General features: G+C 42.2%; 1 protein-coding gene across 3 annotated transcripts in view; it reads left to right on the top strand.

Annotated features, from left to right (window-relative positions):
- The window catches only part of BICC1 (BicC family RNA binding protein 1), a 221,854-nt gene extending 200,728 nt beyond the window's left edge, over positions 1-21,126 (top strand). For 2 of the 3 annotated variants that reach the window (XM_066600784.1, XM_066600785.1), the window contains exons 16-21: positions 3,520-3,559; positions 4,378-4,532; positions 6,368-6,521; positions 8,602-8,762; positions 11,984-12,083; positions 18,981-21,126. In XM_066600784.1, coding sequence (XP_066456881.1) covers positions 3,520-3,559; positions 4,378-4,532; positions 6,368-6,521; positions 8,602-8,762; positions 11,984-12,083; positions 18,981-19,111 — 741 coding nt within the window. In that variant the 3' untranslated portion in view covers positions 19,112-21,126. The remainder of the gene's footprint in view (positions 1-3,519; positions 3,560-4,377; positions 4,533-6,367; positions 6,522-8,601; positions 8,763-11,983; positions 12,084-18,980) is intronic. The other variant, XM_066600786.1, reaches the window with a different exon arrangement.
- The last annotated feature ends 3,598 nt before the right edge of the window (positions 21,127-24,724 follow it).

Here is a 24,724-nt window from a genome sequence, read left to right on the forward strand (position 1 = left end):
AGAGGCATCGAAACTGTCAGGAGATTTGATGGCAAATTCAATAGGATTTCAAGAGGGTCCAGGATGCCAAATTATGTTATAGTCGCTGATCCGGGATTATTCCAATTGCCGGATTAGAGTCGGGAAGGAATTTTTTTCCCTTAATTGGGGAAAATTAACTTCTACATCATTGGGGTTTTTGCCTTCCTCTGGATCAACATGGTGGGGGGGGGGGGGGGGGCAGTGGTTAGGCTGAACTGGATGACCACATGTCTGTTTTTGGCCTTGCATACTATGTTGCACATTTGTGCCTAGACAGACCTGGGCTGCTTAGGGGAACACTGTGTATATATGTATATATATTTTTACTAATTTTAAGATCGGGTTTTGAAACTCATTCGATTTTTCTAATTTTCTTTTCTGATTTGCATATATTTTTGTCTGTACATGACCATGGCGGCTGCCAACTTGCCTGAGCTGCAGATCTAGCAATATTTAGGTGTAGTCACACAGTGGACAGGAGCCATCCCATTGCTGCAGGAGTTTGTTCTAGGAATGCCCTGTGACCTGTGTAGAGGTTATTGTGCAGGGAGGGGAGGAAGCGAGCTGTGACCTCACCCACTGTAAATGGTGGAGCCTGTGTTATCTATATGTAGGTGTCACCTGTCATTGTAGTCCTAGCTGCGAAGATAAGGAGATGGCTACTGAAGTCTTCTCTACAGAGCACGAAGTTACAGCCTAGTAGTGTAAAAACTGTAAAAGATTTTTTTTTAATGTAGAAAAAATTCTTAATTGTTTTACATAAAAACTTATACAATGGGTGATTTTTCTGACAATACCATAAACAAGGTTACTAATTTCTATTAACTTACATGTCAAGGACTCTGCTAATAACTTTCACATTTGTCACATTGCACTAGACACAGGATGCTTTATAATGAAGCTTTGGAGAGCGCTGAGGCCCTCTGCTGTCTGTTCCTGTGCCTACAGAAACCAGTTAAAATGCATCTTCTTTAGGGCTCTTGCGTTTTTCTTGCGTGTCTTTTTCACGCGATATCGCTGAGGTTTTTTCAACACGAATGTCAATGGGGCTTTCTAATGTTAAAAACCTACCGCACGTTTTGTGCTTTGCGATTTTTGTGCGATGCGTTTTTAACTTTAGAAAATCCCATTGAGATTTGCATTAAAAAAAAACGCAGCAATATCGTGCGAGAAAAACGCAAGTGTGCAAGAGCCCTGAGTTTTAGTAAATCTCCTTCACTTATGATATGTAACTAATGGCAGCTTATAGTCTGGCATGCTAAAGAAAATGTTCCTGATGAGTGTTTTAAGTACTTCCCATCCTATAACAAGTATGCTGCTTGTGAGCTGCAGGCAAGAAGCACTTAAAGAGCAAACTGCAGCTTTTCCAAAATAGAACACTATTGTGTATGTACCAAAAACTTGCACCTGAAAAAGGACATGTCGTCTTCCAAAAAAAGGCTTCCTAGCTTATCCAACAAAGTCATGACCACGCAGAGCCAAGATCTGGTCCTCAAGGGTTAAGACTGGTTGCTTCTATTGCTATATATCCAAGTCGTAAGCCTCTGCAGAAGTAACGGGTTTAGGAAAATTAGGGTCACCTGGCAGCCACTCTATTGAACAGCCATTCATGTTTACATACGGGGAAAGAAAGCCAAGCTTGCCACAGTGAGGGACGTAAGCGGTTTGATGATCTCACTCCACTGGATAGGTGATAAATGTCAGATTATTGGGGGTCCACCTGCTGGTACCCCAGGGAATTCTAGAACAGGAGTCCTAGGGTTCCCCTAGTGAATGGAGCATTGGTGCACATGCGTAACCACAGCTCCATTCACTTCCATGGAATTAGCTAAACGCTGTATTTACATGATCGCTTTTACATGGCCGAGAAAATCACGAATGTGAACCGCATTTTTTAGAATAAAGTCATATACCACTTTTTTTTTCCTTTTTGCAGTGCAGGAAAAAGTCGCGGCATGCTCTATCGTTGCATGTGGCTTGCAACGTATTGTCCATTGTTCTCAATGGGACAGGACAACGCATCGCCCGGTGTGCAATGCAAGTTTTACCATTGAAAATCATCACTACCGTTCTGAAGGGAAATGCCTCATATATGTGGGGACATCGCACGATATCTGGCAGAGTTTCCCAGCCCAATCTCTCGCTCAGCCATGTGTAAAAAGCCTAAAGATGATGGGCTTGCTTTGGCTATCTCCGTTTATCCCATAGAAGTGATTGGGGCGGTGGTCACACATGAACATAACAGCTCCATTCATTAGGGGCTCTTGTGACTCCTGGATGTTCTAAAATCATACATTTGTCACCTTCCTAACTGATGTACTTTAACCCGTTAAAGGGGCCAAGTAAGAGTCTCTCTAAGAAATGGAGAGCCTTAATTATCATATCAAAAAATCCTATTAGTATAACGGTGGTTAAATACGTCAGATGATGAGGAATCAATATCAATAACGGTCAACTGCAGAAGTGCTTAGAAAGCCGAATGTTTCTGAGGAAGACCTATTCTACTAATATGACTTGAGCCGCCTCGGCTGGTGATGGAGTCGGCACAGGAAGATTTCTCAATAGCTTTTAATTTGTTGTATAATGAAGCTGAATGAAGCAAATCTTGACATTTAGAGGAATACAGCTAATTGTAATGAAGCTTTGAAGTGACTTGTGCTTCCAGTAGCGTTCTGCAGTAATCATAGGTATGGATTCCATGATAACTATGAAGCGCATTATTTCCTTACTGACCACAAAAAGTACAATGGCGTAACAGACATATTTTCTCTAATTACATCTTATTAGAAGTAGATCAGTCCTTCGTCCGTGCTGCAGCATATTAGAATCTTTAGGCCGTAATATTCTATTAATTCTAATAGAATTAAAGTCTATTATTTAGGCCTCTATGCCCTGTTTTCTCACAAAGAAACCCCCTCTCCATATTCCCTGCAAGGCATATCTACTATAACTTCGTACCACCCATTTGTTAGCTTAGTTGAAGACTAAAATTGTATCAAAATTTGGCGCAGTGTCACATTTAAGCCATAGTCTTTAACAAAGACACACCCCTTTGTCAGACAAGTTGTAAAAGTTACATAAGTTTCTAAAAACATCCTAAATGTGGCGCAGACCATGTAAGACCATTTTAGTGTAATTTGTACCAGAAAACTTGACATTTTTAACAGTAAATCTGTATACATGTATTAGACTTCTGTCAGTTCATTTCGTTCAGGGGTTCCTTTATAAATGCTAGAAAAAAATAGTGCACCATGCTGTGCTAGTTAAATTTTTATTTACCCATTGACTATTATGGGTGCTGTCCAGGGGTTCCATCGGACGCCACCGGGTTCTGTAATTTCGACAGATCTTGCTTCCGTTTTTAGTTTCGTTTTTCCGTTCCATAAAGGAAGTTAAACTGTGAACAGAGCCTTAAAGTGACTAGTTTGTAAGTTATGGCGATGGAAGGTCATAACATTCCTTGTTTTGTCAACTATTGATGTCTACCTCTGTCTACAGGCTTACGACTATGAACAAAAGAAGTTGTTAGCGACAAAAGGTAGGTAGCATTGAGGATTTTTTTAAGGACCTATACATTAAGAGTGCATTCTCTTGTGATACTAATGGTGCAGTCAGGAAAATGCTTGTACAGCTAATACTCAGTCATACTTCCATGTCAGATAAGAGTAATGCTTCCATATAACCCCCTACCTAGGAACACGGCTGCCCTTACGTTGGAGGATGCCCTGTGTGGTACCTTACATATCTTGTACTGTCCTATAGTGTACAAGAAATCATACTAAGTATTGCTACTATATAGTCGGGTGCTACAATAGCAGTAACAAGCATATTTTCAAGTAACCCTTCCATGGTTCCATACAGTTTCCTTAAAAAAACCCGACTTATTTAGTACTTTCAGTCATACAGTGACCAGTTCCATACTCTAACAGTGCTATACAATGTATAAAACAGAGATTGACCGCTGTCAAGCCCACAAGTAGAGGGCTGAATAGTTATCAGATTTGGATCTGACTTTAGGGAACAGGGGCTCTGAAGGTCCCCAAATGAATGTTGCGGTAGTTGAGCATGCCCACCACTACTCCATTAGTTTCAGTGGGACTTCTAGAGATAGCCAAGCCTTGAACTCTATCACCACAGTTGCATTGAAAAGAATGGAGTATCCGCATGCATGCTTCACCACTGCGACATTCAGGACCCTCATTCTCGTGATTGGGGGGGGGGGGGGGTGTCACAGCATTTGAACCTGCAACAATTAGTTATCTCCTATGAATGGGGGGTAACTTTGTTTTATTGTGTGCAATGCCTTTAATTTAAAGGGGATGCCTCAACACAAACCTCTTTCCCTCTTCATCTCAGCAATGTTGAAGAAACCAGTAGTAACAGAAGTGAGAACACCAACGAACACCTGGAGTGGACTGGGCTTCTCCAAATCCATGCCAGCGGAGACCATTAAGGAATTGAGACGAGCCAATCATGTTTCATACAAGCCGACCATGAGTACGACGTACGAGGTATCTCCTCTGAGCCAGGGTTTAACACTTAGTGTCTTTCTGCCAGACGTTATTTTTATTGTCTTGGCTTCCATAATGACCTTGTCATTGTTCCATGACTAGCTGTAGTTTCTGCTATGGGAAAATCTAAATCATACTAATAGCTGTAATAAATAAATGCTCCGGCTCCCTTATGTTCATATCCTGGCTACCAAGTTACATCTATGTAATTCTTATTTTTGGCACATAATCCATGAGAGTTGTATATTAGTGTCAAGTCCATCTATTTTCCTTATGCGGCACTAAGCAGAGACCCTAATCTTGCACATCCTCCCACCTCTAGTAATCTAGTGGTGATAGACTATGTAATATTACACTCCAGAAAGACGTTCTAGCTCCTTTTGAACTCTCTTAAGAAGTTCACAATCCCCACATCCTCAGGTAGTTGAGCTTATAAGAAACAATCCCTTTCATATTGATATCTGCCACGCTTCAGCAACAGTCACGATCAGAGGTAACTCCAGTTGTGGCTATTAACTCTTTACCGCTGTCAATTCTGACCGCAGCATTTAAATGTCCCGAACACCACCCTCCTGCAAGGAGATCTGAAAGCCCCAGGGCTGCCATGAATGTTTGCCTATTAAGACATTCCTGTGGTACATCTTAATAGGATGTGCCTTAAAATACAGTTTAATGCAATACATAGTGTTGCATTATACTGTATAAGTGATCAAGCTCAAGTCCCTTATGGCAGTGTTCCCCCAACTCCAGTCCTCAGGGACCACCAACAGGCCATGGTTTCAGGATTTCCTCAGTATTGCACAGGTGATGTAATTATTGTCGGGGCCTCAGGCATTGCCACAGGTGTTCTTACTATAGGATATTCTGAAAACATGACCTGTTGGTGGTCCTTGAGGACTGGAGTTGTGGACCCCTGCCCTATGGGAACTGAAAAAAGTAAAAATAAGGTACTTTTAATTATTACCAAAAAAAACACACTTCCCGGTTGTTGCTTTAAAAAATACAAAAATTGGTGTTTGTGTCCGTCAAGATCCAATTAAATAAATTATCACATTATTAATACAGCACGGTGAATGCTGTCAGAAAAACTCCAATGCTAGGATTATGCTTGTTTTGCTCACCCTCTATCCAATAAAAATAGCTAAACCGATAGGTGATATGTACCACAAAATAATGCCAGTAAATATTACTGGTCATCCCACAAAAAACAAGTCCTCGTGGAGGCATGTCGCTGGGAGAATAAAAGATTTCTTCGAAGTGGGAATACCAGAACTGCAAGATGTCACATGGATGCAGACGCATCCATGACTCTTGGTTATGAAAGGGTTAAGTCTTTTATTTCCTGTTAATCAAATATGAAGCATCACTTTATACCGCCTGGAGTTGTAGAGCTCAAGGTTGTTATCCTCAGCTGAATGATAACTAGATCATTAACCTTGAGCGCCATAATTATAGGGAAGAAGGTATCCATTCTAGCGTAATACATGCATATTAGATGCGTATCGAGTACAGCTGTAAGGGTAACGCATTTCACATGGATTGCAATATGAAAATAATTTTGTTTTCTCTTCCGCTGTGTAATGGCAGTGGATACTTGTTAAACTCCACCTTTTATATACCAAGCCCACAAAACACACACAAACTTAATTCTAACATGAGTAGAATGCAAGAAATCGGATATCCAATGTGTGAGCGGTCATGTAGGGCTGGCTTAGGGTATGGGTTCATAATTCTGTAGTACCAGAACTGTCACCACTTTGTTAGCGGGGTGGTCATCCCTGTAGATGAACATGAATGCTACATTTGAAGTTGATCCCGAATTTTCCATGTTTAAGGCACCCTCAATGTCTCTCTCGCGGTCAAACAGTCGGGAACAACTAGGAAATGGTAGTGAGTCTGATAACTGGAGGGACCGGAACGGCATCGACTCATCTCATAACGACTACTCCTCGTCCATTGGAAGTCCCAAGAGGAAACAGAATAAATCTGGTAGGACTGCAGAGATAGAAGCATGCATCCTGCATTAATACTGTCGGCTTTCAGTGTGTATTTTGTAAGGGTTTGCACTTGTTAAAATATTAGACTCCAGTGAATTGGGAGATTATAATAGTCTGTCAATGATAAATAGGCAAAACCAATCTTGTGTAGCATTAGCACATGGGAAACAGAGGTCTTAGAATGTCTATTGTGTAAATATAACAAATCACATCAATGGGTGATGACATGTCTGAGGAATGTATAATTCACATGTTCTGGTGTCGGGACATGGCAGTTATACTGCATATATCCTTGTCTGCTGCCCTCTAGTGTAAGAAGAGAAAGTTACAATAGGGGATACGATAACACTGATCGAACCGGGATGTGTTAAAGTATAACTAACCTTTTTACAAACTTCTGATATGTCAGAAGTTTTGATTGGTGGTGGTCCAGGTGCGAAGACCCCCACTGATCAAAGCATCTGACATAGAACTAGGACATGTCAGAAGTTTGTAAAAAAGGTTAGTTGCCCTGTTTACATGACACCTTGCTTAAACCAGCTTATGGTGCTGTTAAGAGGGGTCACGAAGCGCTGGATACTGTTTCTTTTATACCCACTAGAGTCTATGCAGCAGACAAAAATCTGAGTGAGTCCCATGTTTGCGCACTCCTATATAGGTCTATGGGAGGGCATTGCACATGGGACTCTAAAAAGAGACAGACAGTTTTTGGTGGGAACCAGTATTAAAAGTTAGTTTTATTGTTCCCTTTTTACGTATTATGGCAGATCCCACTGTGGCCAGCCTCTGTGTAGTTACAAACTGCCTGGCACGGTTTGGTGGCACCCACTGACCAGCGTTTGTAAAATGCAGCCTTCCTTTCCAAAAGGTTTGTTGTGGCCTATCAGTGATCAAAAGGTGGAGGCAACCCCAGCCTCCTACACAGCAGCCAATGCTCAGCTCAGCCACTAGGCGGTGTGGTCTCTAGCGGGACTGAAGAAGAGGGATATTTGCCTCAAAACGTTGCACGTTTGTGCTGGATTTTCTTTTAATAAAGGAACAATATTTTTATGCAAATATGCCCGTGCGCCTAAAAAAAAAATAAAAAAAATCATAGTGCCACTGTATCCTTCACTCATATGCCTAGCTATGTATTCTAAGCCATAATATATTACGGTCTTCCTTGGCATCTGTGTGCTGTTACATAGCCGTACAGCGTTCCAACACCGCTACGCACCATTTAGCATACGCTTTCCCTATACTGTTTAACACATCTGTTTCCTGCGGTTTAAGTGCCGTTTTTGTGCTTCATGGTCTAATTCCTAGAAAATAAGTTGTGAATGCATTTAACAGGTATACATCAGCTTTGTTGTAACATTGCAGGGTGCGTAGTTTGTGGTTTTCACAGTAGTGCAGATAATGTATGATTTGTAAACCAGGGCTGAAGCCAGATCTGTGGAGAGGACCCAGTCTAAAACTATATACCAATATGTATATTGGAATGATGAAAATGTACCATAGTTCTGCTTATAAACATGTTACCGTGTTTCCTCAAAAATAAGACAGTGTCTTATATTAAGTTTTGTTGAAAGGTTTAACTTTTTTACATGTATAGCTGCCTGGATGCTATTTAAATTGACTTTTTTAATTAACTGTTAGCATGATTTTCCAGAATTTTTGAGGATGCAAAATGATTTTTCAGGCTTTTTGAGGATGCTTGAAATATAAGCCCTGCTATGTCTTATTTTCAGGGAAACAGGGTAGTGCCATATAGTGTTAAAATTGCAGTATTGCATAAATAATGTTGTAACTTTAGACATGGCAAAAGTTCAAGATGTGCTGGCTGGGGGAAGCGCGAACCATGGGTGGATGTGACTGGTTCTTGAGGCCTGCATGGCTATGTCCTATCTAGCCATTATGCTGTCCACATGGTTTTCTGAGCATTTCGCATGGCTACATGTATGTGGATAGATATATCTTTAGGTGGATAAAATGTAAGTTACATCCTCATGTTGTATGTTTCTTGATCTTTTAGTTCTCGAATGTTGCTTGGACCTATATTAACCTCGCTGTTCCTTCCCCTTACTTCACAGCAGAACACTATCTAAGCAGCAGCAATTATATGGACTGCATCTCCTCTCTAACTGGAAGCAATGGATGTAATCTGAATAGTTCATTCAAAGGTTCTGATCTCCCTGAACTGTTCAGTAAGCTTGGACTGGGGAAATATACGGACATCTTCCAGCAACAAGAGGTCAGTTACAGATAGGTTGCGTTATACAAGTATAAGAGGTGACCTCTCCTTTCGAGCCCCTCGGGTGGTTCTGTGGAATGATCATGAGCCATAAGCTATAATGGAATCATTCATGTCTTCTCTTGTTGCTGTCATGAAGATATGCTCCATATAACCTAACCCACTGTGAAATGTTATGCAGAGACGCTGGAAAGTTTCAGCCTGTGTCTGGCAATCGATGATCTGGATAGGAGTGTTCTTCATGACCTCAATGGAAGTCTTAATATTATGAAACCATATACGGCTCTTGTCAGATACTAATAAATCTGCAATTATGTTGCTTTGACATAGCGATTCATTTGGCATCTTGTGTGTAACTCAACGAACGTCATGTCCCTCCACCTATCTCTAAAAGTCATCACACAACTTCATCCTAAAAACAAAAGTTTCAAGGGAATTGTTCTTCATAGCCTTCCTTTATAATGACTGAACAAATCTTTTCTTCATAAGTACATGCTGGGATGAGAAGGGCGGTGGTCATACTGGCCATCAGTATATAATGGCAGTCAATCTACTTTCTCCATTCAAAGAATGCAAGCACTGTAGGGCTTACAGGAACAAGGACTCTGATGTGGTTACCCAAGTAGTTCCCTTGGAGCTAGAGCACTAGATTAGGAAACTGCTGGAAATGCATAATGTGAATTTTCACCAAACTAGAATGGCTGCCAAATGCAGTTTCTCTCCCTTTTCCCCCCATAATACACTTAGTGTTCGAGGGAGTGAAGATATGTGGTGTTTGGGGAGGTCTTACATGGATCTAATGTAGGTGTCATTACACCACCTTGGGAAAGCGTACAAAGTTCATCGACGTTCCAAGGTTCCTAGTTTCTTTTCTAAACGACTTCAGAAAGCTGGAAGTATTGTGGCTTCTCAGCATAATCTTCCTCTTGACGTTCCCATTTTTCACATCTACGCCATGATTGCATAGCCGCTGCAAACGCTTCTTCTTGGTCTGTTTTGTACACGGGAAAATCTTTGATTCAAGAGCCACATGAATTGAGAACATTTAACCACGTAGAACAGCCTTCATCCACGTCTCCTCCTTAGTGACAGTTGACAGAATGAAGACACCGCTCATGCCGTCACATTTCAAGACCGCCTGACAAATTGCCACACGTATAGCCTTGCGATTGGCCATCAACATTCCCGACACCCACCTGGGGAACACTCTTCACATCAGGTCTTCACGCAGACTGTTGTGCACAAATCCTATATAAATGCTGACTTTGTAGGAAATATCCATAGTACATAGGCGGTACTCCATAACCACTTGCTCTACTTGCGCAATCATGTCCTTGGATGAGCTGGTACATCGCCGAAGCTCCTTTGGTATGTTCTCACACGACGTTTGGCCGCCTCTGAACTTTCACATCCATGACACCTTCACCTCATGTCTCACTCAACTGACAAAAGTTGATGGGTGTCATTCCATGCAAGTGAAGAAAACTGATAATTACATACTATTCTTAGAATGTGAACATCACCATTTTAAGTATCATCATGCCTGGGTCTTCAAAAATGTATCCCATGTTTCTATCTGCTCCTATTTCCAAGAAAATGAGGAGACTTTAAAACTTGAATGCACCTCGTGTAACAAGGAGTGTAAGACTAAAGAGCCATTACTTTAACCCTTTCCATTCCAATTTTGGATCCAGAGTTTCTTAAAAGGCTTTCTCTTTTTGCTGTTATACAATGGTGCCAGTGTGTGTGCGCCAGAGAGGCTCTAACAGTGGAGTGTCTGGCAATAGACTGTAAGAATACCCTGTCGGATGTCTTCTGATATTGGAGCTGTACAAGCTTTAATCAGAATGTTGGGAGACGTCAAACAGTGGATTGGAAAGGGTTAAGAGATTTGGACACTGGAGATTTACTCCTGAATGACCATAAGGACCCACTAAACTCCTTGTATCTTTGCTTCCTGGATGCTTGTGAGACAGAAGAGACCTATTGGAGTTGGCTTCTCTCCTTCTCAACTTGTTAGGTTTTCAGTGAGTTTTCTTTTTCCATCAGGTACTGGAACAGATCTGATATCTTATTGTTATAGTAAAGAAACCGGGCAAAAGCCGTAATCTGAATTTAATAAATGTTTTAGTTTATTGTAGAAACTCGGCTCTGCTTCCACGGTCTGCCACAGCTGGAATTCTGAGAGCTTACACAGAATAATATACCATCTTACTGGAAATTTACGTTTCGGTTGAACGCTTAAATAACACAATGCTTGATTTCCAAGTACAGCGGTTACATTTTTTTTTGCACCGGTTGTAATGCAAGAAGCTGATAATCTTTCAAACGGTAGTAATTATGTTGTCCACTTTCACATCTCATAAACGCAAGCTTCTCATAGCTCTTTGAAGAACGTTTTACCTTCTTGGTTAGGGATTGGCCTTTGTTTAGAAACGCCCTATTAGAGGAAGCCAAGTCCTAGTCAAGGGTTGGGTAAATATCAACGCTGCCCTATGGTGAGTTCCTCTGCCAATCGTTTAATTGATGGTAATTGGCATTTAAAAAAAAAAAAGGAAATGTGTTCCTATTTACTTGGTGCCCGCTCCTTGGTAAAAGTCCTACCTGGACTCGTACAATAGTTTTGCTTGAAGTAAAGCTCGGAAATATTTTGGGCAGATCAAGGATATTATTTTTTTTTTAACAAGAAGAAAGTCTCTATTTGGTTTGGAAGCGGCAGCCTTCATACCTCCAGTCTTAAATATAATAGGCTTGACTTGACCAAATATTGTAGGTTTTTCCAAGTAGAAATCTGGTTCTGTTTCACTTGAAAATGGCATGTTTGATGCATTCAGACCTTTTGTTGGACGAGATCTTGGAGTGTTAACCAGGGGACAGATTATTTCCCTGGCTGCAGGAAGACTGGAGGCTTACAGGGTGTGTCTGGCGCAGCCATGTGATTATATGTATGCATACCTAAAGCAGAAATTACACTCAATAATGCAATTGTTTTCATTATCAGAAAGCCACGTAACCCCAAGTGTGTTCTGGTTTTGCTCATCCATGTTGCCTGATCTAAAAGAGAACCAAATGTAATATTAGTATACTGCCACTTATTTCATGTTGGCAGCCTATATAGAAATAATATCCCTATGATTACCAGAGCTTGCTATTTATCATATAAAAGGTACAATGATTTATATCACTTAGTAACCACGATGGCCTTATTCTTGCTGCTCTAGATTGACCTACAGACATTCCTTACGTTAACCGACCAGGACTTAAAGGAGCTTGGTATAACGACATTTGGTGCACGGAGGAAAATGCTGCTGGCTATCTCAGGTAATACGCCATTTACTCGCCTTATCCTGAGGGGGTGAAATGCATTGTGACAGAGGGTTCAAGTCTGTTATACCCTTGATCTTGTAAAGGTCTTCTGGGTGGTTGTGATGTCTGACTTGTCGGTACCTGCGGGGAACTTATCAACTCTTGTTAATTAGGAAAAAAGTATTGTGATGGAACGTCCATGGAGATAATCACTTTGGAGGTAATTTCTACCACATAGTGATCATGGAGTGCTTTAATTTTAAAGCTTTATACAATGTAATGGGATATTACTAGGATATGCTATAACGTTATTGTTGATATGGGTACAACCTCAAGAACTTCTGCCAATCCATTTCTTCTGCTGTGCAAGGAACTGCAACGCTGCTACTTTTAAGTTAAAGGGAATCTATCAGCTACTCTGAAGCCTATAAACTAAGCTTATGGGCTCAAAGGAGCTGACCTGCTGAGGCCAGGGATGTAAGTTCTATACTCCACTTCTCTGCTGTTCCCTCTGTCTGCTGTCAAACCGCCGCTGAATGGTTCTGGCAGATTCTCTAAGTAGTCCTCATTTTATGCATAGAATAAGAGGACTACTTGGTGCCCCGCTCAGTGCATTGCAGTGGCGGGTTTGACAGCTGACATCGGAGCAACGGTGGAGAAGGTAAGTATAAAGCTTACATCACCAGACTCAGCATGTCCGCTAGTTTGAGCCCATAAGCTTAGTTAATAAGGTTATAAAAGTAGCTTGGAGAGTCTCTTCATTGGGGCACAGAAGGTGGACAGGAGCATCGCTGTGCAGAAATAAAATCTGTCAAGTTGCCGAAGTGTTTAAAGGGATTGTCCCGCACCGAAACTGTTTTTTTTTTTTTTCAATAGCCCCCCCGTTCGGCACGAGACAAACCCGATGCAGGGATAAAAAAAAAACAAAACCGGGTAGTACTTACCCGAATCCCCGTGCTCCGGTGACTTCTTACTTACCTTGTGAAGATGGCCGCCGGGATCTTCACCCTCGGTGGACCGCAGGTCTTCTGTGCGGTCCATTGCCGATTCCAGCCTCCTGATTGGCTGGAATCGGCACACGTGACGGGGCGGAGCTACGATGAGCCGCTCTCTGGCACGAGCGGCCCCATTCAGAAGGGAGAAGACCGGACTGTGCAAGCGCGTCTAATCGGGCGATTAGACGCTGAAGATTAGACGGCACCATGGAGACGGGGACGCCAGCAACGGAACAGGTAAGTGAATAACTTCTGTATGGCTCATATTTAATACACGATGTATATTACAAAGTGCATTAATATGGCCATACAGAAGTGTATACCCCCACTTTGTTTCGCGGGACAACCCCTTTAACTGATGCCGAGGTTCCTTATTTTCAGGGTCAGTGCGTGTCAGCAGTTGTCCACGTTTTCATCATGCACTGTAGTAGATTTCAAATCTATTGAGATAAAGGGCTCTATTTTTCCTTCCACGTATGTCACCTCTGCTTATATGAACACTCAAAATAGTGTGGAAAAACAAGTTTTATGTTTGTACATGGTGGTATTTTTAAAATAATGTTTTGGTTGCAAACTATGGGTAGCCTATCCTCAAGATATGTCATCAATAGTAGATTTACGGGGGTCCTGTTCAGTTGCTTCAAGGCCGGAGTGCTTGTGAATTGAGCTGATTTCTGCAGGAAGGAGACCGCTCCATTCCCACTGCAATGGCCACGCTTGGTATTGCAAGCAAAGTTCCCATTTATTTATGGGAGAAATTTGCCTGCAATACCAAGCCTGGCCACTACAATAAAAACAAAGCTGCCTGCTTCCTGCAGAATCTGTACACAAGTGCTTCGGGCCTGCAAACAGCTGATTGGCTGGGGTCCGTTGCCCAGGCCGTCTATCTATTGATTAGGTATTCTCCGGATATGCCATCAATAGTTTACAAGCAGACCTCCCCTTTAAATGTATTGAAGATCATTTTTTTAAGGGCCACTCTGGTCAAAAGACGTTTTTTCCATCTCTACACCGCTCACCCGAATGTCTGCAATATATATAGAAGACATCCAGAGCGTGACAGTCCCTTACATGCAGTGCAACCTGCTGTCTAATGATTAACGGGGACTATCTTGATGCTGAGATTAAGGCCTCCTTCCCACGAACGGATTTACGCCGCGTAATTCGCGGCGAAAATCCGCTGCGTTGCCCGCAGCTATTAGGTTCTATTGAACCTAATAGCACAATGCTCACGATGCGGAATTCCACCGTGGAATTCCGCACCGTGAAATCTCCCGTCCTCACCCGCGGCATGTTCTATTTGCCGCGGGTGTACGTGCTGACGGCTTCCATTGCAGTCAATGGAAGCCGTCCGTTCACGCTATCTCCCGCTGTAACACAGCGGAAGATAGCGTGAAAACGCTTTCCCGCCTACCGCTGCCGCGTCATGGCGCGGCCGGCGCGTCACATTGCAGTCAATGGAAGCCGTCCGTTCACACTATCTCCCGCTGTAACATGTGACGCGGTGGGCGTGTCACATGATGCGGCGGCAGTGGGCGGGGAAGCGTCTTCACACTATCTTTCGCTGGTAAGTATGGGGTCTCTGGGGGGCGCCGTGACGGGCTTCGCCGCGGAATATTCCGCGGCGGAGCCCATCACGCTTGTGTGAAGACGGCCTAATCCCTGATTCTTTTTCATTATTCTGTGCTAGCACATCATCACATGAACAGCTAGAGGCTGTACAATCTCTGCCTAATGGGAGGACACTGCCATTACCTTCTGTATTCTATATTCACCTAAATAAGCTACAGACCATAAGTGTATAGTCTTCTATTATAACTGTGCCAGGAGCTTCTAATCATCATTCGTAACTGTGATAGGAATTTGTTCCCCTCTAAAAAGCCTGTGTGGTAGGGTTCATGTATCAGTCATGCTGATTTGAGGAGCTGACTAATTTGAGAACTCTTAACCCTTTCCAATCCACTGTCTGACCTCTGAAGACATTATTTTAAGGCTATACAGCTCCGATTATTGGAAGACGTCCAGGGTTCTTACTGTATATTGCCAGCCTCTTTGCTGTCGGAACCTATCCAACGTGTCACCTCATGCAGTACTGGCTTTAGCCAGCATATAGCGCTGTTGTATAACGGCAGAAAAAGAATAAGCCGCCTAGGAAAACCAGGATAGAAATTGGATCGGAAAGGGTCAAAGCTAAGTAAATCTCACTAGTCAGAATGAGATCACATGACCCATTGTAGGAGGACTCCAGCAAGTTTCAGATAGAAAGAAATAGCTAAACAAGGTAATACTAGTCAAATTATATATAATGGGGGCTTGTTGCATAATAAAGAAAAATTCAATGGAGTGGCTCTTTAATACGAAAACCCTTTTCTAAAGAGCCAAACCTGATCCTAACTGGAAGCTTGAGTCCTGCCATACGAGAGTTGCTGGTCTGCAAGATGTAATATTACAAGCTAGGCATTCAAATGATTAAGCATGTAATATATGGATGGGCCTGGTCTACTGGAGCTGTAGTCGCCCAGCCTCTATACACATTGGAAAAACATTTTGTCGGAATGCCCAACAGTGGACTCTTGTATGTGTATGGGGGCCCTCCTGACCTTTCCCGGACAGATGATAGTTGAGGAAAGATGGATCGGGCGGGTTGAATTTCACCACCTAATCCCTTTATCCTCTGGAGAAAGTTTCAGCCGGGCAGCAGCTTATCTCTACTTCCTAGTTGAAAACACATTAACGCTCAGCCACATGAAGGCCTCATGTCCACGGGTAGGTCCGATTCCACATGCGGGAGCCCGCAGTGGAATTCAACCCTGCCTGCGGCCAGCAACCGCACTTACCTGTGCCTATACTGCGGAAGTTCCATCCGGCACATATGCACAGTACAGGTTTTTTGTTTTCTTTTAAACTCCTGCTTTCCCTTGGAATCCACGACTCGTTCGCAGTGTCAAATGTGGATGGGCCGTAGATCAGACGTCTACCATTTACTTAAATGGAAGCCATCCGCACTAAAATGGAGCATGCTGCGATTTTGTTTTCTGCGTGCAGAATCTGGAAAACAAACCCACATGTGTAAATTGAAATGCGGACGCACATGCTTCCCTACGGGCGGCTTGAACTGTGTAGCTTCCATGCGGGTGACCTGTGCGGATTCCACAAATCAAAATTGCCCATGGAAATTGGGCCTCAGTGTTTGTTTGGGAGGGAGTCGGGCAAAATAGTTGGCAGTTGAGTCTTCGGCCTTTCTGCTCTGATTTAGTGGGTTGAGGTTTGCTGTATGGAGTGATGCACCAAGTAACATCATTCACATCCCATTTAGATGCCTTTGGGATGTTCAGTACATACAGTAGGCATAGTGTATCGGGGCTGGGGTTCTGCTTTATGCACACAGACTTTATTTTTCAAGATTATTCCCCAATCCCCAAAATGTGAAGATTTGATATAGAATATCTGAGTCCTATCTCCACCATGTCTTATATTCTTTCCAAGCTTCATGCTGTAGCAAAATACCGATACAAATGGGATAAGTATGAGGTGGAGATCAAACAGACTGATGTGTGGTAAAAGACGGTGAAGGTTCATCTGCAGCTGAAAGATATTTTAAACACTTGAAAAATGTTGGTGTGTTAAATGTCGCCTGAGATGGTTACCGGGATAGTCCAGGAATAATGGAGATGGTTACCGGGATAGTCCAGGAATAATGGAGATGGTTACCAGGATAGTCCAGGAATAATGGAGATGGTTACCGGGATAGTCCAGGAATAATGGAGATGGTTACCGGGATAGTCCAGGAGTAATGGAGATGGTTACCGGGAGAGTCCAGGAGTAATGGAGATGGTTACCGGGAGAGTCCAGGAGTAATGGAGATGGTTACCGGGAGAGGCCAGGAGTAATGGAGATGGTTACCGGGAGAGGCCAGGAGTAATGGAGATGGTTACCGGGAGAGGCCAGGAGTAATGGAGATGGTTACCGGGAGAGGCCAGGAGTAATGGAGATGGTTACCGGGAGAGGCCAGGAGTAATGGAGATGGTTACCGGGAGAGGCCAGGAGTAATGGAGATGGTGGGGAGCATTTTAATAAGGGGTTCACTATTTAAATGTATTAGTTTTATTCCTCTCTTATATTTGATTCTTGGTGTAATAGCAGATTATTAGGAATGTTTGTTTTCTTCTGCAGGAATATAGCTTTGTGGTTTATTTTACGCTACTTCTAGGGACCAGAAGAGCAGTTATTGGACGGGTTATGGAAAACTATTTTTTATTTTTGTAGATAGACTTTTAGTGACAACTGTAGTATACAAGACTTGCACCTCATATTCCTTTGGACTTCAGTCGCACCTGAACAAGTCCTCATGTAGTCAAGACCCATTCTGGTTTCTTTCTGGACAATGCACTGACACTTTGGGGAAAAAATGCCAGAGGTGCAGAGATAGCAATCATATAAATTTATTTATTTATTTTCACATAATATATATTTCTCTACCCCCCACCCCCCATATAAGACCTCTGGGGACATTCACACATTCATTAATTTATTTGTTTATTTTAAATGTTCCTGTTTCCCCCTCGAACTAGAGGATTTGCTAGTCATTGGTGGAGCTGGCCTGGGGGTCTAAAACCCAGCAGCTCCACCATGCCAGGGGGCACTCACTGAGTCCAGTAGAGGAGACGGCACTGCCACTTCCCCTCTTCTATAGATGGTGCTCTATGAGAACTCTGTAGGCTGGAAAAGAGAAGGCCGAAGCCATTATAAACCCCTTCTGTTTTGTTCTCCCAGGTCCTCTGCTGTCTGTCAGCCGAGCACATTAGAATATAAGATTTAGATATATAATATCTCTGCTAACTTGGGTTTTAGACAGCAAGATTAAGGAAGCCGCACTATTGAGCGACTATCCTAATTTCTCTCAGATGTAGCTTTGTCATTTGAAACCTCTCCATAACAATCTACATTAATATCCATTCATATGCACACACTTGTAATCAAACCAGGTAGGCTGTAGAAATTGCATTTGGCCATATGAATTCACGAATGATGCACTACAAATATTCAATGCTGTCATTAGAGCTGCTCAGTAGTGCAGCCTCAGACTTCTGGCCCATTACTTCAAGTGATCCTATCGCAGCATAGAAGCAAGGGTTTAGAAACCGTTTTTCAGATTTGTCTAAGTATTTCCTAAATGATTTACCTAAATCTCTGCTCTGAAAGATACTAATGTGTTAAGGACCGGTCCCGGTCACATAGCCTTTCAGGTCAAGAGGTCCAAATTAGCCCCGTATCAGGGTGCACCCCGGAAACAAAGAACTAAACACTGAGACAGTTATCAGTTTCCACAGATACGTTGAGAAGAACCATGGCAGGTAACAGGTAGTTCTCTCTGTAGGGAGCGGCACGACACGTACTGAGCTCTTTATAGATTTCTATACAGGAAAGAATGTCTTTTTAGGCACAGCATAAATCTCATTGGGTTAGACACAGATTATGAATTATGCATTGTTCGGCAACCGCATAGCGTGAGAGTCTATGAAATTTCCTTCAAAATATCTGTTTATCTGGTGTGGTCTGGTTCTTCCCTTGTGATTTAGACGGTCATAGTGTCTTGTCAGCACAGTCAATTCTTTTGTCCAAACCTGGAGGCGTGGTGGAGCTTCTACTGATAACAGCTGCACACCGGGCATCCAGATATGGTTCTCGGAAAAAGTAGAAACAAATCATGAGACACTGTACCGTACCTCCTGCCTTAAGCTTATATCTGCTTTGTATTATTGTTCTACTACACACAAGCCTATTCACATCTTATAATGCTCCATTTTGTATCTAGCTTCCATTTTGAGACAGATTCTTTTTGTTATGGACCTGTACCTTAAATGTATTTCATAAAAAAATGTAAAAATGTTCTAACTAAACTTAACATTATTTTCAGAACTGAATAAGAACAGGAGAAAATTGTTTGAGCCGACAAATATCCGAGCGGCGTTCTTGGAGGGAGGAGCCAGCGGTAGGCTGCCACGCCAGTATCACTCAGAGATCGCCAGTGTCAGCGGTCGCTGGTAGCACTCAGCAGGATCACTTGACCATAAGTGCACAGAACATCCCGGCTGACCTGTGGACAGATATCGCTACATATTCTCTTTTTTTTAAACACCACCAGCACTTTAACGTCAAGGTACCACGGACCAAAGTAACGTGTTCACACAAGTTCTTGTTCCGAACACCAAATGTGGGATATGTTTTGTGTTTGACTCTGTAGACTGGACATAAAAAAAAAAAGTTTAATGGTTTTATGTTTTAGTATTTTATGTATAACTATATGGTATGCACTGAAATTTTACCTTTACTGAATGAAGAATCGAATCTCTCAGATCTTCGAGGGCATGACTTAATGGTTTTTATTGTGAAGGAATCTTCTTGTACTCCGTAGTCGTAGTCAATCAAATTCTTCTGCACTTTACATCCTCCCAAATATGTCTCCTGTGGAAATGTTATGTTTTCTCCTCTTCTGCCGTGTAAACCGCTTATCACATAGCCTGATGCATTTACAGTAGCAACACTTCATCCTCTGTATTGTAAAGTTCTTCAATGATGCCAATGTAAGCTGGAAACTGGGAACCATTTTGCAATTACTGATAAGTGAGACTTTTTTTTTTTTTTAGTTCTGTTATTTAATATTCTCTGAACGCTTACAATGAAACAAGTTCACTGTAACAGATGAAAGGACCAGGGTGGACTTTGTAGTTAGAATGTCTTCTCCTTTGCACTCATCCCCAGAATGACAATGCAAACTAAGAATCGGGAGATGAATTATGCATGTTCTTACATTTTATTTATACCAGCAGGTAAAATCCATCTCCTTGTCCTATGGCCTTTTATTTAAGTAAGCAATACAAGCCGCTAAGATAAGCGCCTAATGGGGATATTCCTTGCATGTCAATAACCAAAGGTGAATTTTCGCACGTTGACCACATCCATCACTTTTATACTGTGAAACCTCAAGAAAGTTACGCTGTGTGACGACACTTTGCCTTGTTGTGATAACATTTCGATTCCAGAAGGGAGCAGCCGGGTTACGTTTTCTAGGAATTGCATGTACTGTAAAGAATCTTTGCTTGGACTGTAAAGAAGAAATGTTGTTAATCATCTTTACACGTAAAGCCTTAAAGCTCTACATGTGGAGCTACGCCAGCAGTGACACATTCCACCCGGACAAGTGCTCTTGAGAAGTGGCACCTTAAGGATCCGAAAGCCTGGTGTGGTCTGTAGGCCAATGACACTCGCGCCAATGAATGCTTTCGCCATTAACTTGCCACGTGACTATTTGCACACAAAGGGAATGTTTTTTTTTCGTTGTGTTTAGATATATAAATATAGATCTATTTTTTGTTTTGCTGCACAGAGTTACGTTTATGGGCATAGGCAATGCAGCATTAAAATAAGTATTGATTTCTAGTAAGTCACTATTGAGTGGTGGTTTCGGGGCTTTGCACACTACATTTCATGAACCACTTCCTTTTTTATAAATTTGTGGTGTTCATACTATAAAGCATTTTATGCCGTATGGATCTTTTTGGAATCCCACTTTTTAAGAAAACACATATGAGCATTGAAACTTTTTTTTTTTTCTTTTAGTTTTATAGTGTTTCCCTTTTATGTACTATTGTTCTTGTTTATATTCTTTCGACTTGTTCTTTGATTATAGTTTGATGTGACAGGGTGTGGCACAGGTAGATTCTAGATCACCCAAAGGTACTGCAAGAGTAATCAGAACATACGTTGTCTGCACAATAAACCTCGACAGAATTCTTACAATTTTTTTTTTAATCTTGATTCATGAATCCGTGTTTACCAGATTACATTCTTTCCGGTATTGACTTGCGTTGTGCCTTGAGAGAGACAAGTTATCTGTAAATGTAGAACAGATACAGATTGTATTTCATTCGGGGTTGGGAGACAATATATATATAAATAATATTTTTTTTTTTTACTTTTTTAATTGCGGATTGTGACCATTAAAATGGAGTTTTTTAACTAATCATGTGTTATTTTCAAGAAAATAAATTTATAACCTCCAACTTGTGTTTTGTCTTGTCTTTTTAGATTTCATTTTATTTGCAGTCTCTGTAGGGATTTGTTAGGTAAATGTAACATAATTATGGTTAACGAATACTCGGCCACGCCCCTTTTTCGCCCGAGTACCGCGATTTTCCAGTACTTCCGTACTCGGGCGAAAAGATTCGGGGGGCGCCGTGGGTGAGTTTCTGGTTGCAGCGGGGAGTGGGGGGGGGGGGAGAGAGAGGGCTCCCCCCTGTTCCCCCCCGCCCTCCGGCGCCCCCCGAATCTTTTCACCCGAGTACTGAAGTACTCGAAAATCGTGGTGCTCGATCGAGTAATTACTCGAAATGAGTATACTCGCTCATCTCCATTAACGAATAAAAATCACAAACAAGGAGTTTTGTTGAAGGCCCTAGTTATAACTTCCATCAGTAGTCTGAAAATTTGAAAAAACAAGGCCGGCTGCCTATTGTGGAATCCATGATCGGCCTCCGTGAGGAGGATCCGCACTGAAAGGCATGTAAAATCGGTTTTTCACTCTGGATATGAATTGCGTATTCCGTAAGCAGAGGAAAGAACACATGCAGTATTTTGCTGCAGAATGCCTCCATTGAAGTCAATGGAGGTCGTCCGACATGCAGCCTATACGCAATTAACATTGCATGTAGCTTGCGGGTACCCACGTCATCGCTAAGCGACTGCACAGAAAATAAACAGTGAAAAAAACACAACTGTATTGCAGATGGCTGCGGCGAGCCACCAAGGTCATACGCAATACAGAAAATTCAGGTACGTGGAGTGACTGTCCACCTTCACAGCCGGAATCCACTGCAGGCCTCCTGAATGTGGACTCCAATCCAGTCGTGTGAAGCCGGCTGAAGGCAACATTCGCACTGCTTTTTCTGTGTGCGCTAAACATATTTATATACCGTCAAATGTATAAAAACATACTCTGATGTAGACATGGTTTTAAAAACCTTACCTCTATTCATCTACGTTTCGCAGGCTTGCACTCGCCTGTGTGATGCTAACTTAACCCCTTAGTGACCATGCTATCGTGTTTTTACGTCATGCCGTTGCAGGATGTGTATGGAGGGAGATGGCGCTGCTATTTCCTTCTATATATTGCAGGTGTCAGCTGTTTATTACAGCTGTCACCTGCAGGCAATAGCCCCATTCGGCCGTGCGACTGATCGGGACCGTTAACCCTTTAAATGCTGCTGTCTAATCTGACAGCGGCATTTAAATCACCCGAACGATGATTGGGGGTCCCATACGCCCCACCACCCCCCGCAGTGAGATCAGGAGAGCCGTGCGGGCGTCACGGCAACCGGGGTCCACCCGTGGGATGGCTTGATAGGCTGCCAGGCAGTATGCAGTATGATGTAATGCTATGGCATTACATCATACTGCATAAGCGATCTAAGCATCACTAATTGTGGTCCCCCTGGGGACTAAAAGAAAAAAATAAAAAAACAATAAAGTTTTATTTAACAAAAAGTTCACCTCCCCCTCTTTTTCCATATTTACAGTAAAAATCTACTAAAACAAAAATACATATTTGGTATCACTACGTCCATAAAAGTACGATCTACCAAAGTAATGCGTGGTGAATGTCGTCCAGACAAAAAAATTCCAGAAATGCGCTTTTTTGGTCACCCTGTTGCCAAGATAAAATCTAATACAAAGCGAGCAAAAAGTCCTATGTATTCCAAAATGGTACCAACGGAAACCGCAGGACGTACCGCACAAAATGAGCCCGCACAAAACTATATAGACAGAAAAATAAAGTTATTGTGCGCAGAAGATGGAGACAGAAAATCTTAAAAAATTAGCTTTAAAAAGTATATTAGTACAGCAAAAAACGATCTATACAAGTTTGGTATCCTAGCAATCGTACTGACCCATAGAATGAAGTTGTCATTTTTGTTGCAGTTTCGTGCGCCGTGGAAACAAGACTCGCTGAAAGATGACGGAATGTGGGTTTTTTTTTCCATTTCTCTCCCCTTAGAATTTTTAAAATTTTTTCAGTACATCATATATTATACATTAAATAGCACCATTGAAAAATACAATTCATCCCGCAAAAAAAAGACCCTCAGACAGCTAGGTTGATAGATAAGTAAAGGAGTTACGATTTTTAAACGGGGGAATCAAAAAAATAAAAATGGGGAAAAAAGCAAAAAAGTGTGGTCACTAAGGGTTAAAGTGGGGGGGGGGGGGGGAAGGTGTTCTTGTGAGAAGCCCTGACTTTCTTCTGCAACTTCTAGTACAAATGTAATAAAAAGTTGTGGTTTTAAAGCATACCCACATTTTTCAGATTACTTTTCAGAATAAGTTGGTGTGTGTGCATGAGATGTAAAAGTGTTTCTGACCACATTATAACTTGTGTCCTGCATTTTTCAGTAGGGTTCCCCTCTGAAAGCCCTGTCTTCAATTTTTTGTTGTCCCACAGCTCGAGGATGGAGACTAGCTGCTATGTCTTCCATACAGGACACATGTCAGATTTGGAGTCAAAGGATTTTGTTTTCACCTAAAACAAGGAAAATTTGCCTCTGCTTCATGTTTTTTTTGGTTTGTTTTTTTTATGGCCTTTGGATCAATATTGCAGGATAGTAAGTTGAACTGGATGGACATGTTTTTTTTATATATTTTTCTTCGGCCTTAACTACTTTGTTACACGTGGTGAAATCGGCAGATACTGCTCCGTAACACTAATGCACACAAACAGCAGGGCGGAAGTACTGGGCAGTGTACCTGCTCAAGTAGCTGTAAATCACTGGCTACCTAGCAGACGTCAAATAGCTGCATGAGGGATCATCCTCCTCCACTTTGTGGTGGTATTTTATCTTTTAGTGGAGACAGACTTTACTTGACAATAGGCAGTGGACAGCAAATTAAAAGGAAAACTCCTAGTGGCCAACACTTTTAAGTGATTTTTATGCACAAAAAAACCATTTTAGGTAATTTTCACTTTTGCTAGTTACCACGTTAAAGTCCTCTCAAAGTGCAGTGACCATTTTAAATGACTATAATGCTCCATCCTACCAGTAGCATTGCATCTACCTACAGTATCAAGCAGTTATATTATGGCCCCAATTTCCACATGCAGTGCACCTTCCATTTTCATCAACATTTACTGATGTGCCTGACTCTTTTCCCCAGTGGTTACATCAATGCCTTGCTCATTTCTCTTAGCAGCATCATGCCATCCGTCTCTAGCGTTGGGTAGACTTCAAAATTCAAGGTAAGAGAGGTCACATTTTAAGTTATGACTAAGGGTATTTGGCTTAGAAATGCTGAGAAACACTGATCTAGAGCATCCAAAACATCAAAGCTGTCCTGCTGACTGTAAAAAGTTTAACCTTGGAATTGTGCTAAACTAACTCTAAGCAAGAGGCAGCCTAAGGCTGGATTCAGACGACCGTATATCGGCTCGGTTTTCACACCGATATACGGTGTCCTCATCTGCGGGGGGGGGGGGGGAGGATGTAAGAGCCAGGAACTGCCTCTCTGCCTCCTCTCCGCCCCTCTGCACTAATTGCAATGAAAGGAGGCGGGATGGGGTGGGGCTAAGTTCCGAGAATGAGGCCTCTACCCATTGCAAATAGTGGAGAG

Source organism: Eleutherodactylus coqui, chromosome 4 (genome assembly GCF_035609145.1).
Source record: "Eleutherodactylus coqui strain aEleCoq1 chromosome 4, aEleCoq1.hap1, whole genome shotgun sequence".
NCBI lineage: Eukaryota > Metazoa > Chordata > Amphibia > Anura > Eleutherodactylidae > Eleutherodactylus > Eleutherodactylus coqui.